We start from the raw sequence: 16,231 nt of genomic DNA, 5'->3' as shown, positions 1-16,231 counted from the left end.
TACATTTCTCAGTACAAAAGGGAGACTCTTTCACAGTGAATCTAGCAATTCACAGCAGACAGCACATATGTTTTAGGTACAAGGTCGCATTTTGCCTTTTATATTGAGCGCCTTCCGGTATGGTGACACATCACACATGGCTAGACAACAGCATTTGTTTTCCTTGCAGCTATGTTAAGCCAAAGGGAATGCCCTCCTTTCCCATAGCAACCAATGCCACTTGGGTTTGCCATTTAAAAGGAGGGGCTGTGGTTTTGGGGTGGATGTGCAGCATACCCCTCCCCACCCCATGTGGCTATTCTCCGAGATGATCCCTTTTAGCCAAATGCAAACAGCCTAGCATGACCAGGGTCTAATGTGTCCGGGATCATCAAACAGAGGGGATTACTGTTCCCTTACAAAAATTCCCATTTCAACCAGGTGACCATGAATGATATCACCCTTATGAGGCAGACACAGAAAGATAAAGACCGACTGTTACATGAATGCGACCAAAACCCAGGACCATTCACTGCCATGCTTTGTGCTGCAATGATTCCAGACCATTTGCTACTGGCTTGGTGTGGTAAAGTGTCCTACTCTGGAGGACCCAGAAACCTTCTGCAAAGACTTTCAGAGTACCTCCAGAAGAACTTCATGGAGATGAACCTGGAGGATTCTCATTCCATCCCCAGACACATTAACAGACTTTTCCAGTAGCTGTACTGGCCACAAATGCATCCCAATTGTTCAGGGAAAATCAAACATTAAACACAATTGCTTTTAACTCCTGTAGGGTTGTTACAAATGTGCACTCACCAGAGGTGCCTTCTCCACCTGCAGGGTCTAGGAAGAATACACCCTGGGAGGGTACTGACCCCAGGGTGAGGAAAAGGTCCTGGCTGCCGGGGAAAACAGATTCTCCGCTTGCCTGCTGCGCATTCTCCTCCTCCTCCTCCTCTTCCTCATCCACAAAATCCTCATCCGTGTTGTGTGTGATTGCCACTTTGCAGGTGTCCACTGACAGTGCTGGGGTACTGGTGGGGTCCCACCCTAGAATGGCATGCAGCTGATCATAGATGCGGCATGTCTGGGGCACCGACCCAGAGCGATCGCTTGCCTCCTTTGTCTTTTGGTGTGCTTGCCTGAGCTTCTTAATTTTCATGCAACACTGCTGTGTGTCCCTGGTGTAGCCTTTGTCCACCATTCCCTGTGCAATTTTGGCATATATATCAGCATTTCTTCTGCTGGATCAGAGTTCTGCCTGGACAGATTCTTCTCCCCATACAGCAATCAGTCCAGTGTCTCCCATTTGCTCCATGCTGGAGTTCATTTGTGATACTGGGACTGCATGGTCACCTGTGCTGCTGAGCTCACCACGCTGACCAAACAGGTAATGAAATTCAAAAGTTCCCAGTGCTTTTCCTGTGTACCTGGCTAGTGCATTGGAGTTGAAAGTGCTGTCAGAGCAGTCACATTGGAGCACTCTGGAATAGCTCCCAGAGGCCAATACCATCGAATTGGACAGTGCTGCGTCTACAGTACCCCAAACCTGACCCAGGAAGGGTGATTTTAGCACTACTCCCCTCTTCGGGGAGGAATACAGCAGTTGATTTTAAGAGTCCTTTAGGTCAGCGAAACGGGGTTGGTAGTGTAGATGCATTCATTATAAAATCGATCTAACACAACTAAGTTTGACCTAACCTCATGGTGTAGACCAGGCCTGACTTTTCTTCATCATGGAACATAAGGGAACTAAATTGTGTTTGGCTAACAATCATTTGAAATACAATTGTTTTTAACTTATTTCTTATTACCACCTCAAAATACTGAGCGAATTTTGAAGTCTAATTTATTTTCATGCTGATTGCTCTTTCACTTTATTCAGCATGCAACATTCAAACACACAAGGCAGTTTCTAATCAGTTCAATTTTCCAGCTTCCATGCATTAGCACAACAATAACAGTCTGAGCCAAATATTGTGGGACAATGTTTTAATCTCAGCAAAAAGTTGCTTTCATTTGACCAATAAAAATACTGAAGTTTTTTTAAGTTTAGAGTCTGGGAAATTGTATCTCCACAAAGTATAGTCTTCTGGTCTTATCAACCATAGTCACAGAGGGACTGATCCCATCACATGGCTTTTTCCACAGCTCTTCACAGTGGTTCTAAGGGTTTCTCCACTAAATGGAGAGCTAAAAGCACCCACACTGCACGGGCTACATCACTTTTTCCTACCCATTTAGTTACATTGGTCAGCACCAAGTTTACAATGGTGCCAATGACGCCAGGCCCACACTCAGAAGGGGCCCCAGCACCCGAACCACTGCCCCTCCCGCCCACTCTGCCCAGAGGCCCTGTTCCCACTCAGCCTCTCCCCCCCAAGTCCCACTTGCCACTTGCTCCTCTCTGCCCTGCCTCTCCAACTCACTCCTCTCTGCAGCCTCCTCCCTATGTGAGCAGCTGGCAGGGCATGGGGGCGTGGGGGCCTCAGGGCAGAGCACAGGCAGAGCAGGGGCCATGGTACAGGTGCGGGGTCCCACAAAAGATTAATCCGGCCTTGACATTGGTACAAACTCCAATTTAGCCTCCCTGTGAGGATGCAGTCACACCAGTACGAAGGTATTTATCATCTACCATTTATCGAAATAAACTATAACAGTGATGCCCAAACTCTTCCTGTCGCACCTCCCTCCCCCCATCCCGGTAATGGAATCTGTCCATGCCCCTTCATTACTAAACAGTTGCTCAGCAGAGGAGCTTGGACTGGGGGTTGAACTGGGGATAGAGGTAGAGCTGGCCTGGGGGTGGAGAGGGAATGAAGGCAGGGCTTGGGGCAGAGCAGGCGGTGGTGTTGAGTTGTGACTGGAGCAGAGCTGTGGCTGGGGCCAGAGCAGGGCTGAGTGGCGCTCCCTCCCCATCCCCCACGAGGGCTGGCCTAGGCTCTGCCACATGCCCCCCCAAACATTTCTCCGCACATCCCTAGGGAGGTGAGCCCCACAGTTCCCTTCCTCCTTCTCTCTTTTGTACCCTCTTTTAAATGGATGTGAGAGGCAACAAAGGGACTGGAACAGGGTGGTGAGCAATGCCATGAAGGAAGGAAACTTCTGAGAACAGCTGTAGTATAGAAAACCATGTGATGGCTTTCATTTTTGCACAAATATTGTTTGTAAAGAGATACTAACAATTTGAAATCTAGCCACTTAAAAAACCCTAAAAGTAGTTTCAAAGCACAATACCTGTGTCTAAGCCCACTGCCAATGTCTGCTTTGAATCAACTGACTACAGGCACAAAACACAGCCCATAACAGTGTTCTGAGTGTACATCACCTTTCATTCATATATATAATATAAAAAAAGAAAGAAAGCCAGGACACTCAGATTCAAGGTTCCACATAACAACTGCTACGAAGGTCTCGTCTACACTGCAAAATTACATTGTATTAGACCATGTGTTAACGCACTCTCAGGATAGAGATAAAGCTATCATCAGGAAGCCAGTTACTCCACAGCAGAATGGGAGAAATTCTGCAGCAGGGACCCTTATAGTTGTGCAGCAATATCACTGTATTCCATCTGTGACAGGGTGTGCATACCTTGCTCTGGACAAGGGGAGGGTTAACTCCACACTATGGGACGCGGAAGTCCCGCCTCTCAGACAGTGCTGGACATGCTCCAACTACTGCCTCAGAATAAAGGGGAGTAAGCCCAGCTCATTCTAGGCCAGTGTTTTTAAAACTGGGATTGCCGCTTGTGTAGGGAAAGGCCCTGGCAGGCCAGGCCGCTTTGTTTACCTGCCCAGTCCGCAGGTCCGGGCAATCGTGGCTGCCACTGGCCACGGTTCGCTGCTCCAGGCCAATGGAGCTACTGGAAGTGGCACGGGCCAAGGGACTTACTGGGCACTGCTTCCAGCAGCTCCCATTGACCTACACAAGCGGCAACCCCAGTTTGAGAAACACTGTTCTAGGCTGACCGCCGAAGGGGAAGGACCTTCAGCGGAGGCTCCAGTCGAAGAACCATCACAGCCTTTGACTGCGGGAACTGGAGACCCTGAGAGCCAGACTTGAGGGCTGCGGCCAACGGAGCCGCAGGGAATCACCCATGCTGAGGAGCCTGGGAACCCCAATGCTCAATGGACTACAACGCCTGGAAATGCAATAGAAAGGACCCACAGAGGGTGCGCGAGTGGTACCTCCCACCCAAGTGAGGTCAGTGTGTTTCGGTGGGAGTCCCTGCTGACCCAGTGGCAGACCACTCTGCCACTGTCAGGGCCCTGGGTTGAGGCCCGGTGGAGTCAGATGGGCTCGAGCCTCCCTACCTGGGCAGCCACTCCCCTGGTGGTGGCTCCTTCCTTCTCCCCAGATACTGGCCATAGAGCCTCACTGCCCTGCGACTAGGGGCTGCGACATTGACTCCGGCCATTGGGCCACATTACTGTGTACCAGAGGGCTGTTATATGGACCCTGGCCGCTAGGCCGTATTGCCCTGCACAAGGGCCACTGGAACTGACTTGGCACTAGGCCGCGCTGCCCCAAACATAAGGACCACTGGAACTGACTCTGGTCCCTGGGCCATGCTGCCCTGAATGCAAGGGCTGCCAGAACTGACTCTGGCCACTGAGCCATGCTGCCCCGAGTGCAAAGGCCAATGGAAAAAACAGTTACCTTTTCCATAACTGGTGTTCTTTGAGCTGTGTTGCTCACGTCCATTTCACAATATGTGTGTGTGCTTGCGACATGCACCGGTGCTAGACGTTTTTCCCCTAGCAGTAGACGTAGGGGAGCGCCCCAGCGATGCCTGGAGTGGTGCTGCTATGGCACGGTATAAGAGGCGCTGCACGCTCCCCTCGCCCTCAGTTCCTTCTTGCCAGACAACTCCAATAGAGGGGAAGGAAGGTGGGAGGTGGGATGTGGAATGGATATGAGCAATACATCTCGAAGAACACCAGTTACGGAAAAGGTAACTGTCTTTTCTTCTTCGAGTGATTGCTCATGTGCATTCTACAATAGGTGATTCCAAGCTATATCTGTTGGAGGTGGGTAGGAGTTCACAGACACTCACGACGGAGTACAGCCCTGCCAAACCCAGCGTCCTTCCTGGTTTCGGAGATGATCGCATAATGAGAAGTGAACGTGTGAACCGAAGACCATGTGGCAGCCCTACAAATGTCCTGGATGGGGACGTGGGCCAAAAAAGGCAGCTGACGAGGCTTGCGTCCTAGTTGAGTGTGCTCTCACAATCGGCAGCGGGGGGAGGGGGTCCCGCCAGGTCATAACAGGTATGAATACACAAGGTGATCCAGTTGGAGAGTCACTGAGTGGAGATCGGCCAACCTCTCATGCATTCAGCTGAGGTGATGAACAGCTGTGAGGACTTCCTGAATGGCTTTGTACATTCCAGGTAAAAAGTCAGAGCCCATCTCACATCCAGCTTATGGGGGCGGCGCTCCTCACCGGATGCATGGGGCCTGGGACAGAGCACTGGCAGGAAAATATCCTGAACAATACGGTAGGTGGAGACCACCTTGGGAGGAACGAAGGATGTGGTTGAAGCTGGACCTTATCCTTATGAAACACCATGTATAGGGGTTCAGAGGTCAGAGCCTGGAGCTCAGAGACCCGTCTACCAGATGTGATCGCCCCCAGGAAGGCTACCTTCCATGAGAGGTGTGACCAGGAGCACGCAGCTAGCCATTCAAATGGGGGATCCATCAATCTGGTCAGCACCAAGTTCAAGTCCCACTGCGGACTGGGGGACTAACATACAGGAAGAGACAATCCAAACCCTTGAGGAATTGGCCAGTCATGGCATGGGAGAACACCATGTAGCCCTGTACCAGCGGGTGGAAGGCAGATGTGGCCGCCAAGAACACCTTGACAAACAAGGGTGCTAGGCCTTGGGCTCTTAGGTGAAGGAGGTAGGTCTAAAATGAGCTGAATTGGAGCAGCACAGGTGAAATGCTGCCCATCGGGAAAACCGAGACCACTTTGCCATGTAGGCCCAATGCGTGGAGGGCCATCTGCTTTCCAGGCATTGAACCCCTTTCAAGCAAGTGCTCCCAGCCTAACCACTGAGCAGCCACGCCATGAGATGGAGTGCCGCTAGGCTGGGGTGGAGGAGGCAGCCCTGGTCCTGGATAGCAGGTCTGTGTGGGATGGCAACGGCCACAGCGGAGCGACTGCCAGGCTCATGAGAGTCCCATACCAATGTTGGGCAATCAGGAGGACCTGGCCCTGTTCATGTTTATCTTCTCCAAGACCTTGCCAATCAGAGGGATCGGGGGAAAGGTATAGAAAAGCTGGCCCAACCAGGACAGGAGCAGAAGTGGGAACCCCGGCAGTTCTGCTATGTTGCAAACAGGTCCACCTGGGGAGTGCCTCACATTTGGAAAATCCCGTGCACCAACTCTGGGTGTAGTGACCGCTCGTACTGAGAGGAGAAGTCTCGGCTCAGGCGATCCACCTGAGAATTCCGGGTGCCCGGTAAGTGGTGGTGGGCTTCCAGGCAAATATCGTGAGCTATGCAGAAGTCCCACAGCCTGAGGCCTTCCTGGAAGAGGGCTGAGGAACAGGCCCCGCCTTGCCTGTTGATGTAGAACATCAAAGCCATGTTGTCTGTGAGAACCCAGACCACTCTGCCCTCCAGGTGCCAGTGGAACGCCATGCATGCCAGACGGACCGCCCTGAGCTCCTTGACGTTTAAATACAGGGCAAGATCCTGCATGGACCACAGACCTTGGGTCTGAACGTTCCCCATATGGGCTCCCCACCCCAGGTGCTGGTGATCAACGCCTGGGGCTGCGGGAGTGGTGCCGCAGGGGGACCTCAAGCGAGACAACTAAAACGGCAGTGAAGCCCATACCACCCATGGGCTATGCTGGTCTCTCGGAGACAAGGACCTCTGGTGCCATCTGTCCCAGTCTCGACAGGTCACTCTCTCCTCGCAAGGTCTATGGTCCCTGGAGGTGGAGCAGTGCCTGGAAACCCCACCAGTCGGTACTCAGCCAGACAACCTGGTGTGGATCGACAGGGACCGGTGCAGACTGCACACGGAGCGGTCGCTGAGCAGGGAATGGTGTCGGGAACCTTCCCTAGACCATGAACAGTACCGTCCAGGCAGTGACTATGGGGATCTGAGTGGTAGCTTCTCTCTGGACCGTCTCGGGCATAACGTCTCGGGCCACTTGCAGGGTCTCCTGCACGGAGGGCACCCAAACATTCAGGGAGGTCGGCTTAATGTGGGCTGGGCTACTCCGCTCAACTTGAGTCGGAGGCCGGGAGGCCGATGGGGACTGATAGCTACCCAACATGGGTCTAGTCTCTCCCCAGGTCTTGCTACAATGCCTTGGCGGCGAAGATCTCTTTTTTGTCTTTTTGGAGTGTCCCATGGACGGGGAGTGGTGCTGGCTGGTGGAAGGCACTGAAGGGTCATCGCGCACCAACGCCGCAGTGCTTGGTGCCAACTTGGAGCGGCACAATGGTGTAGAGGTGAGGGCCAACTCAATCAAAATGGCTCGGACCCAAATGTCACGCTCCTTCTTGGTCTGAGGTTTGAAGGATCTGAAAATCTTACAGCAATCGCTGAGATGGGTTTCCCCCAGACAGTGTAAACAGTCAGCGTGTGGCTCACTCATGGGCATCGGCCACTTGCAAGTGTCACACGACTTAAAGCCCGAGCCGGGTACACTAATCTAACTCTAAACTAAACTACTTTTAACTACAGGTACTACTAACTAGGAACTAACGGAGTCCAAGAGGAAAGCTACAGCAAAGCTGGAGCAGAGCAGTTCCGACGCACCTTCACTGGTGGCAAGAAGGAACTGAGGGTGGGAGGAACGTGCAGCGCCACTTATACTGCGCCACAGTGGTGCCACTACAGGGACACTAGGGGCACTACCCTATGGGTACTGCTAGGGAAAAAACTTCCGGCACCGGTGCACATGGCGAGCACGTACATCTAGTGTGGAATGCACATAAGCAATCACTCGAAGAAGAAATAACGCAAGAGCCACTGGAACTGACTCTGGCTGCTTTCTGCTTAGAGCAGTGGTCACCAACTGGTCAATCACGATCGACTGGGAGATCCTCTAGGATTATAGACTGCAATCTCCAGCGGCACAGTGTGGCTGCCGCTAAAGCAGACTCCCTGCCTACCCCAGCCCCCACACCACTCCCGGAAGCATGCAGTGCAGCCCCGGGGGCAGGGAGACAGCTGCTGCCTGCAAGCACTGCCCCCGCAGCTCCCACTGGCCAGGAGAGCTATGGGGGTGGTGTTTGCAGAGAGGGGCAGCACATGGAGCCACATGCCCCATGCCACCCTGGGGGCTGCAGGGGTGCGTTGGCCCCTTCTGGGAGCAGTGTGGAGCCGGGGTAGGCAGGGAGCTTTTCTTAGCCTCGCTGCATCCGCCACCAACTGGGAACTGCCAGAGGCAAGTGTTGCCCAGTGGGAGGCCACATCCCAGCCCTGAGCCCCCTCCCCGAGCCAGCACCTCAAACCCCCTGCTGAACCCCAACCCCCACCCTGAGCCTCCTCCTGAAGCCAGTACCCCGTACCTCCTCCTGCACCATAACACTCTGCCCGAGCCCTGACCCCCCTACCAGAGCCAGCACTTCATACCCACTCCTGCACCTCAACCCCGTGCCCCAGCCAATCCCCCTCCCAGAGCCAGCACCTCGCACTCCCTCCTGCACCCCAACACTCTTCCCCAGCCCAGAGCCCCCTCTTGCACCCAAACTCCCTCCTAGAGCTTGCACCCCAATCCCCTGCCCCAGGCTCAGCCCAGAGCCCCCTCCCACACTGTGAACCCCTTGGCCCCAACCCAGAGCCCACACCCACTCCCAAACCCCAACCCCCTACTCCAGCCCAATGAAAGTGAGTGAATGTGTGGGAGAGCGAACAACAGAGAGAAGGGAGGATGGAGTGAGTGGGGCGGGGCTTTGGGGAAGGGGTGGGGCCTGAGGAAATGGGCAGGGTATGTCCTGGGTTGTCCTTAGATTCAAAAAGTGATCATGGCTATAAACAGATTGGAGACCACTGGCCTAGAGGCTGTTGGGGAGACTGTAAGAGCAGTGGTATCACAACCCCACCCCGAAAGGGGAACGGGGTTTGCATATCCATCGACACCATCTCAAGCAAGACCCTTCATTCCCATCCTCCTACAACTACAAAAATCACAAAGCTATGGCTCATGCTTAGGATTAGTCAATGATTATTTTCAACTATGAATTATTTCTAAGAATAAGTTTTTTTCATTTTGTTCTGTAGTCAGCCCAGATTCACTCCCCATGCCTCAGATCCTGCAATGTTATCCAGGCAGCAAGTGAGAAAGGCAAAGAGGAGACTGTATCCAGTTTCAGTAACTGGGTCAGACCAATGGTCTGCTACCTACCAAGTCTCCTGCTAACTGTGGCTCCTACCCACCATTCCATGAGAAGAGCCCTGGTGCTGCAAACCTCCAATGGTCCACAAATAGAGATCCACTCTTGTGAACTTGTATAGGTCCTGTTACAGAGAGCCTGAGTTTTACAGTAGTGCAGCTCCCCTTCTGTTGACTTCATACTGTCTGCAGGACTGAGGATCACCTGGAAAGGTCAGCTGGCAAGAGGCTTGGGAGTCAGCAGAAGTGCAGAGTGGGAGAAGCTGCCTGACCCACATGGAGGGAAGTACAGTGAAAGATGAATCCTTTCCCTGGTCCATTGGGCTGCTTCCTTCTGCCCTCATCTCTGTTGAGAGGGTCCAGAAAGTGAAAACTCCCTCCCACACAACCTTGGAAGGTTCTTAAGTCACCTGATAACCAGCACCGCTTGGGAAGCTCATTGAGGACCCTGTCTGACGAAGTGGGTATTCACCCACGAAAGCTTATGCTCCAATAAGTCTGTTAGTCTATAAAGTGCCACAGGATTCTGTTGCTTTTTGAGGACTCTAATATCCCTCTCTCATTAGGAGATGCCAGGGCAAGTCCTAGAAGACTCCTGGCCCACACACCAGTTGGCCCCAATTGGCATCCCAACAGTCACTGCTCAAGCCTTTTTGGGGTCCCCAGAACAGCCTCAGTAGATTTGTCAGCCCCTCAGTCTCTCAATATGCCAAAATAGTCAAGGAAATAACAAGACTTAGACTCATAGACTTTAAGGCCAAAAGGGGACCATCATGATCATCTAATCTAACCTCCTGCACATCGCAGGCCACCAAACTTCACCCACCCACTCCTGTAATAGACCTCAAACTAACCTCTGGCTTAGTTACTGAAGACCTCAAATCATGGATTAAAGGCTTCAAGTTACAGAGAATCCGCCATTTACACTAGTTTAAACCTGCAAGTGACCTATGCCCCAAGCTGCAGAGAAAGGCGAAAACCCCCCAGGTCTCTGCCAATCTGACCCAGGGGAAAATTCCTTCCCGAACCCACATATGGCGATCAGTGAGACCCTGAGCATGTGGGCAAAACCCATCAGGTTGGGATCACATACTTGTGGGTGATGTTCAACAAAACACCTCAGGTATGAGAGGGTGAGTTCCCAATCAACCGCCCAAAACTGACATGGGTGAACACAACCTCCGAGACATACCTCAAGAATCAATAAGGGTCTGCAAAATGCCTTGAAATCCTTGGCTGAAAGGAGCTGAAGACATGGAGTTTACCCTGACATCTTTCGAAAGATACAGTACACATCCCAAATTGTATGTTCTGTGCAACATAAATACACAGAGGCCAGTCTGTCCAACAAAATTCACTCTAAGAAAACATTTTCCCATATACTGTTGTTTCTAGCATACTTTGTAAATGTTTATTTTTTGCATGAAAGAACGCACTCCTTGCACTTTCATTCACCATTGCAAGTTCTGAAAAAGTCAGCAATGCTTAACATAACTTAAAAAAAATAACGTTGTTTTGCTATCTGCCATTAATCATTCTGCAAAGCAATCCAGCTCAAACAGGTCACTACTTTTCTGATCTTTGTTAATTAACAAGTGGATTCCAAGTTATTTTCTTGCTACAAATGTTTTAAACTTCAGAAGACCATCTATATAATTTCCAAAGATGTAACAGCCGATCATTGCTGCCACTTTTGGTGTCTTCTCAGGAACAGTATCTGCTGAACAACAGAAGCCACCTAACAAGAATACCTGGCTAAATTTGCCTCCTGCTAAGGCTCATTTGTAGCTAATTCTAAAAACACTGCAGGTCCTGCACAATATTTAAGCCTGGCAGGATTCAATTTAAATGCATTGATGTCAGTAAACGTTAATTTCAGCTGACACATTGAAATCAACAAAAAACATATCCATTGGGCCAGGGGTCCCCAACACGGTGCCCACGGGCGCCATCTAAATGCACCCTTGTCCTGGCCGGCGGTTAAGCATCTGCCGAAATGCCGCCTAAATTCGGCAGCATTTCAGCAGCGACGCCTCTCGATGACGTCACTTGCCGCTGACAAGAGGCGTCATCGAGAGGCGTCGCCGCCGAAATGCCGCTGAATTTCAGCAGACGCTCAACCGCTGCCATGGTCCCTCGTCTGGGGCCCGCCAGATGAAAAGGTTGGGGACCACTGCATTAGGCAGTTGCTGGAAGTGCAGCCTCCCCCACGCACCCCCTGCAGCCTGCTCCCTCCTTCACCAGCCAGGAGTGCAGTAGCCATCCTCAGGCTGGAACTGTTCAGTAGTAGAGTGGCCTCACCTGCAGCCGGGGGCTCATCCTTGCAGCCCTGGTTGCATGGGTGTGCTCCACCAGACCAAGATCGCAGACTCCCCTGAACCTTGTGCCCCAGTGTCTTGGGCGCCTCAGCCATAAAGGGAGCCCCTGAAATCTCATTGTCAGCATCACAGCTAACCCTAACCTCAACACTTCCCATCTTCCTTCTTAATTTTCTGCAGCTATAAAAATAAAAATAGTTAAAAATTTAAATATAAACACATACGCTAATCAATAAAATTGCAAAAAATAAAAACAGAATTCTGCCAGCCTAACTATATTTCCTGTTCTCACATGACCCTCTTGTGGAAAAGGATAGACTGCTATCTGACAGCTTTTTAAATCCAAGGGTGAACTTCTAAACGTTGGGATTAGATACTATCCTAACAGCTTGAGTCTCCAAGATCAGGCTAGAAACCAGACTCTTTGCTTCCATGAGAGCATTTTTATTCTGTGAACTATAGTACTGCCTAGAGGCCCCAACCCACAGCAAGACCCTGCTGAACTACTCCGTATGTACACACAGTGAGAGCCCCTAAAGAGCTAACAGTCTAAGTAGAAAAGACAGACAAAGGCAAAAACCCCTCAAGTCTCACCTCTGTCATGACATCCAGCCTGCTCACCAAGGCTAGAGAAGTGAAAAGCTGTGTCTATTCTTTCTTCTTTCCTTTTCCTACTCCCTTCCTCCTATCCTCTAACCACAATGAAATAAACACATCACCATCTACATAACACTGGGCCAATTCTTCACTCCCCTCATTTGCTTGTATGTTGTATCCCCACCCTCTACCCTTTGTCTGTTCATCTGAAGGGATCACATCTGTGCTGTGTTTGTACATCACCCAGCCCAACTAGTGCTATTATAATACAAATATTTAGTAACAGTAAAAGGTGGAAGAAAAGGATAATATACTTTCCTACTTTGCAACTGGAGGACTGAGGAACAAAGAGGTTAAGTGTGTTGCCCAGGGTTACCCAATTAGTCTGTGGCAGAGTTCAAATCTCCCAAATCCCAGTACAATGCCCTAACTTCAGGGGCAGCCCTCCTCATTTGTGGCATGTGGGCATTTCCAGTCTCAGGCCAAGAATACACAGAAATAAAGACTATCAGTAAAATCTTCATCCGAATACTTCAGAACTTTCTACAATAGCATGGGTTTGGTCCTAGAGATGGGTGAAGGCCCACAAATGTGGGGCTGGGTTGTCTTAAAGTCAATGTTTTACCCATTCAGTGATTTACCAATGATACATACACACACATACAGAAAGCACAGGCTAATGCAGTTCTCAAACTTCATTGCACCGCGACCCCTTTCTGATAACAAAAATTACTACATGACTCCAGGAGAGGGGACCGAAGCCTGAGCCTGCCCGAGCCCTGCCACCCCAGGTGGGAGGGTGGTGGCACAAAGCCAAAGCCTGAGCCCCACTGGCCTGGGTAGGGGGACCAAAGCCGAAGCCCAAGGACTTCAGCCCCAGACAGGGGGCCTGTAACGAGCCTCGCTGCCCACGGCTGAAGCCCTTGGGCTTCAGCTTCAGACTCCGGCAGTGGGGCTTGGGCTTTGACTTTGGTCCTGAGCCCCAGAAATCTAACGCCATCCCTGGTGACCCCATTAAAATTGGGTCCTGACCCACTCTGGGGTCGTGACCCACAGTTTGAGAACCACTAGACTGTCTTAAAAAAAAATTAAAGGTATCCAGCAATCTCACACACCCTCTTTCCTGGTTAGACTTTAGGAAAATATTTCTTCCTGGGTAGTTAGACAATGAAACTGTTTGCCAAGTGAGGCTTCTAAGCCTCAGACACCAGCAGTGTGAAAGCACCCATCACTTCAGAGCTCCAGCCAGCGGAGCCAAGACGCCTTCTTCCTAAAGCTGCACAGCCCATTAGCACTCCCACACCATACGCCAGCAGCTGAGTGGACAGGGGGTTTCAAACCTAAATTAACTACCATAAAACAGCTGGAACTTACATCCACGCCTGTAGTTTGCGTAGTGGCTTGGAGGAGGGGTTTAGCCAGTGCTATTTTTCCACTCACTGAACAGCTTCCTGTAGCCGGTGCCAGTATGTTCACAGAGTGACTGGACAGCTGTGTGGTCCCTCCAGTGACAGCAATGACCGGCTGAGATGCAGGGTGAACTCCAGGAGTCTGGAGCTGCACCACAGTGGACTGAGAAAGCACCACTGGCTGACCTAGAATGGAGACAGAAAGACAATGGTCACTGAGTGTTCAGTGGGGGATGGGGAATATGTTCTTATACTATAAATTTGTGGGGGGTGGTTTTGATGTGAACGTAGGGGGGCTTCACTCCCAAAACCACTTGGCACTGCTCCCAGTTCTAAAGCACCAATATACTCTCAAACAAAACTCAGTTAAACAAAACAAGTCTAGATGGTTCTATATTTATTCCCTATATTTCATATCAGTTTATAAACCAAAACACAACTCTTTCATCTCCCACACCACAAACTTAATCTGGGATCAGATAATCCATCTAGACTTTTTCTGCTTCTTACACCATAACTGGTAATCGGATTTTGCACTGAGAATTTAGCTGGCAGTTTTGCTAATGATACACAAAGCAGAACAGAGTTCAGATCACTCTCCCAGAACTGTGCTGGCTCCTGAGGGCTCACAAGAGTAAACATCTGTTGGCGTCACTACAACAAGTGTGGCAGCCTTAAGGAGGCTGTGATCCCTAAGCCTTTTAGCACCCACCAACCCTTAACCAGGGCGTGGGGCTACTCAGGGAGACGAGGGCTTTAAAAAGCCCATTTCTAAGTGACCAGAGGAGCTAGTGACCAGGAGCAGCTAACTGGGGAGTTTTGCGAGGGCGTTTTTTACAGGGGGAGTGTGAGCAGGGGCTAGAACTCAACTTTCTTTAAACTTAAAAGCCAAAAACACCCCCTTGATATAAACAAAACAACAACAAAGGAACCAACTGCAGGAGTAAAAAGAGAATGCAGGCAGAAGTTCAGCAACAGAGTGGGGGCTACCCAGTTTATTGCACCCAATGCAGCATGTATGATTATCTGACCTATGAGCGGGTAGCATATGTGTGCATTTGGTGCAAGGAGCTCATGGCCCTCAGAGACCATGTATGGGCTTTGAGACCAGAGTGGCTGAACTGGAGGAGCTGAGGGAGACAGAGAAGTACATAGGGACTTTCCGGGACACAGTAGAACGGTCCCACCCCCAGTCTGATAGCCTCTGTGCTGTTGAGGAGGATGAAAGTCCCAGCAAAGGAGAGCATCTAACTAGAGCAGAGGGAAACAATCCCATAGTTTGGACCCTCCTTCCAGATGATGTTGGGGTATCCTCTGGCACTGAGGATCTCTCTCTGGGGGAGGGAACTCCAGCTATTAGAAAGAGACAGGTATTAGTAATAGGTGATTTGATCATTAGAAAAATAGATAGCTGGGTTTGCGATGACCGGGAGAACCACATGGTGACTTGCCTGCCTGGTGCAAAGGTTGCGGATCTCTCAAGATATTTAGATAGACTTATGTGTAGTGCTGGGGAGCAGCTGGTGGTCATGGTACATGTAGGTACCAATGACATAGATAAGGATAGGAGAGAGGACCTGGAGGCCAAATTTCGACTGCTAGGTAAGAGACTGAAGTCCAGGACCTCCATGGTAGCATTCTCTGAGATGCTTCCAGTTCCAAACGCAGGGCCAGTTAGTCAGACAGAACTGCAGAGTCTCAATGTGCGGATGAGACAACGGTGTAGGGAGGAGGAATTTAGATTTATTAGGAACTGAGGAAACTTTTGGGAAAGGGGGAGCTCCACCTAAATCAAAATGGAACCAGACTGCTGGCACTTAACATTAAAAAGTTTGTAGAGCAGTTTTAAACTAAGGGCTGGGGGAAATCCGACAGGGATGGAGTAAAACATGGTTCAGACATCCCTTAGGGGAGGATCTATTAATAGAGAATCTGTATGTCCTAGTAAAGATGAGAGGACAGAAAATGATAAAATACGGGCAGGGTCTGAGCAGAAACAGTCAAATAAAAAAGAGTCTTATTCAATTACATTGTGTAATGGCAGACAGCTAAAAGGAGAAAAGTTTTTAAAGTGCTTATATACCAATGCTAGAAGTCTTAATAATAAAATGGGTAAACTAGAGTGCTTCATATTAAATAAGGATATTGATATAATAGGCATCACAGAAACTTGGTGGAATGAGGCTAATCAATGGGATACAGTAATACCAGAGTACAAAATATATCAAAGACAGAACAGGTCGTGCTGGTGGGGGAGTGGCATCATATGTGAAAGAAGGCATAGAATCAAATGTAGTAAAAATCGTAAATGAATCAAACTGTACCACAGAATCTCTATGGATAAAAATTCCATGCTCTAATAATAAGAATATAGCAGTAGGGATATATTACCGACCACCTGACTAAGATGGTGATAGTGACTGTGAAATGCTCAGGGAGATTAGAGAGGTTATTCAAATAAAAAACTCAATAATAATAATGGGGGATTTCAATTATCCCCAAATTTACTGGGTAGGTCACTTCAGGATGGAAGGCAGAGATAAAATTTCTT

General features: G+C 50.1%; 1 protein-coding gene across 5 annotated transcripts in view; it reads right to left on the bottom strand.

Moving 5' to 3' along the window:
• Window positions 1-16,231, bottom strand: part of ATF6 (activating transcription factor 6) — a 347,497-nt gene that overhangs the window by 288,345 nt on the left and 42,921 nt on the right. For all 5 annotated transcript variants that reach the window (XM_030573857.1, XM_030573858.1, XM_030573860.1 and 2 more), the window contains one exon: window positions 13,646-13,866. In XM_030573857.1, coding sequence (XP_030429717.1) covers window positions 13,646-13,866 — 221 coding nt within the window. The remainder of the gene's footprint in view (window positions 1-13,645; window positions 13,867-16,231) is intronic.

Source organism: Gopherus evgoodei, chromosome 8 (genome assembly GCF_007399415.2).
Source record: "Gopherus evgoodei ecotype Sinaloan lineage chromosome 8, rGopEvg1_v1.p, whole genome shotgun sequence".
Taxonomy (NCBI): Eukaryota; Metazoa; Chordata; order Testudines; family Testudinidae; genus Gopherus; species Gopherus evgoodei.
Note: the sequence above shows the minus strand (reverse complement) of the source record. Positions and strands in the feature narration are given on the sequence as shown.